This window comes from Metopolophium dirhodum, chromosome 1, assembly GCF_019925205.1.
Source record: "Metopolophium dirhodum isolate CAU chromosome 1, ASM1992520v1, whole genome shotgun sequence".
NCBI lineage: Eukaryota > Metazoa > Arthropoda > Insecta > Hemiptera > Aphididae > Metopolophium > Metopolophium dirhodum.
Window position 1 is genome coordinate 141,472,778 of NC_083560.1, and position 2,420 is coordinate 141,475,197.

Here is a 2,420-nt window from a genome sequence, read left to right on the forward strand (position 1 = left end):
AAAAGAGTAAAGTGTCTCATGAATCTGGAAACAAAAATCGTGGTGGACTGTTTACACTAATATCAAAAACAACAATTAATATGGTTATTGAGTGTATAGGCCAAGAAATTAAGACATGTATTGCACGAGAAGTACAAGAAGCAGGAATGTTTGCTGTCGAACTTGATACCACTCAAGATATTTCTGTCAAGGATCAATGATCAGTCGTATCAGTCGTACGTCAGTAAAAATGGTGTTCAGAAACGACTAATTGCTGTAGTTAATTGTATAGACAGTTCTGGAAAAGGTATTTTTGAACTCTTAAAAAAAGTTCTATACAATAATAATTTAAACATTGAAAACTGTATTGCTAATGCCACAGATGGGGCGGCCTCCACGCAAGGCCAGTACAATGGGTTTTCGTCATGGTTAGGTAAAGCTTCACCTGGGCAAATGCACGTATGGTGTTATAGCGATGTTTTGAACTTGGTTATATCAGATGTTACGAAAACACCAATATCTGCAGCAACTATGTTTAGTTTAATGAACAGTTTGGGTTTTTTTTAAGGAGTCCCATAAACGTATAAATGTTTGGATGACTAACAATCAAGATAATAAAAACAAAAGGCTACAAACTATAGGTGACACTAGATGGTGGTCCAAAGACTTGTCTCTTCGAAGAATATTTGGAACCCCGAATAATTCACAGAATGCTTTATATGTTGAAGTCTTAATTTCACTACATGCTATTGAGGATTCAGTTCAGTTTACTCCAGATGTAAGATATAAAGCCACAAGTTTTAAAGAATCATTGTTAAAGTACTCAACATTATTGACTGCATTTTTGTACATGAGAATATTTGAAATAACAACTCCACTGTCAAAATATGTGCAGACATCGGGTATGGATATTCAAAAAGCATACATTATGGTTGAAAACACTGTAAAACAATTGAAATTATTAAGGAGAGATGAAGCTGGCCTAAAAAAGTGTGTTGATAATTTTATTAACACAGCAAATATCGAATTGGACGAAAAAAACCAAGAAGAAAATAGTGATATTGACTTTATTATTGAAAGCAAATTACCCACATTAAGGTCAAGAAAAAAAAAATGCAATTCGATGATAGAGCAGAAGATGAGCCAATAATTGATCCATATAAGAAATTTGTTGTTGAAGTTTATCATGTTGTCATGGATGGTGTAATAAATAGTTTTGAAAAACGATTTTTGTCAAATTCAAAAATATATGCTGATTTATCTTGTCTATCTCCAAGCAACTCCAATGACATTAAAAATGGTCTTCCAGCTGAAGCACTTGATGTTCTAGTCTCAAAATTAATAAAATTTGATTCAGAAGTTACTGCTGATAAATTAAGGACAGAATTAATACACTTTTCTAATAACTGGGAGTCATTAAAAATAAATATTGCAGAGTCCTATACCTTGAATCACATTGATGATGAAGATAATGATGATAATGATGAAGACAATTTAAATAAATACAATAATTGCACAACACTGTCGACCTGTAAGAATTGTGCTACCTGTTGTTATACACTACTTATGAAATTTAATCTTTATAGTAATGCTTATAGCACATTGACTTTAGCTTACAAATTTTTACTTACTTTGCCAACGACACAAGTAAGATCATTTTTCCTGAAGGTTTAACTTAAAATATTATAAGAATATCCTTTTTTTTTTTATAGGTAGCTTGTGAGAGATCATTCTCTATACTTAAATGTATTAAGACCAAATTGAGAAGCACATTATCTGATTCATATTTAGAAGATTTTATGCTAATGGCAGTAGAGAAGAAAATGTTAAATGATATTGACACAGAAAATATCATTAATAAGCTAAAAAAAAAAAGTGCATTACTCAATAAAGAACTCTGAACTCTCATATTAAATTATTTTGCTATATTATGTATGTGCAAATTTTATTTTAATAAATATAAGTCAGTAAACAAAATTGTAATTTTTAAAACTTTATATTGTGATTTGTGGGGGGGGGGAGTTGAACCACCTATAAAAATACGAGTAATATTATGTATAACATTAGATATTATAGTATAGAGGGCCGGTCTCAATAATTTTCCCGGGCCGAAAAATTCTGCCAATCCGTCCCTGATACTTAGTAATATCATAGGCTGACAGACAGTTTTCGCTTAGAATCATTTTTCGTTTACAATGAGTAGGATGAAAAAGACAGTTCTAGACCAGAACAACCTGCTGGCTGATTCTTCCTATGCTCTCGAGCAGAACCCTGCACCGGACGGCAGAATCCGCCGCCGACGGCTGATCATACCACCGGTCGCGCACGCGTGCGAACCCCACACGAGAATTATACGACAATATATTCGCAGAAATACAATGTATAAAACAACAATCAACAGAAAAAAGTAATACGATGAAGCAAATGATTAATGACACTGA

The 2,420-nt window shown here is 32.7% G+C and overlaps 1 protein-coding gene across 1 annotated transcript; it reads left to right on the top strand.

Moving 5' to 3' along the window:
• Window positions 1-574: 574 nt before the first annotated feature.
• On the top strand, window positions 575-1,880 carry LOC132932916 (uncharacterized). Its single transcript, XM_060999261.1, has 3 exons — window positions 575-1,077; window positions 1,257-1,626; window positions 1,692-1,880. The coding sequence occupies exons 1-3, from the start codon at window positions 575-577 to the stop codon at window positions 1,878-1,880; spliced, it is 1,062 nt and encodes a 353-aa protein (XP_060855244.1).
• The last annotated feature ends 540 nt before the right edge of the window (window positions 1,881-2,420 follow it).

Coding starts and splice junctions, on each gene's coding strand:
- LOC132932916 (XM_060999261.1), top strand. CDS start 575: ATGACTAACAATCAAGATAATAAAAACAAAAGGCTACAAACTATAGGT. Junction 1,078..1,256: donor AGCAAATTACCCACATTAAG/GTCAAGAAAAAA, acceptor TCTATCTCCAAG/CAACTCCAATGACATTAAAA. Junction 1,627..1,691: donor TTACTTTGCCAACGACACAA/GTAAGATCATTT, acceptor TTTTTTTTATAG/GTAGCTTGTGAGAGATCATT.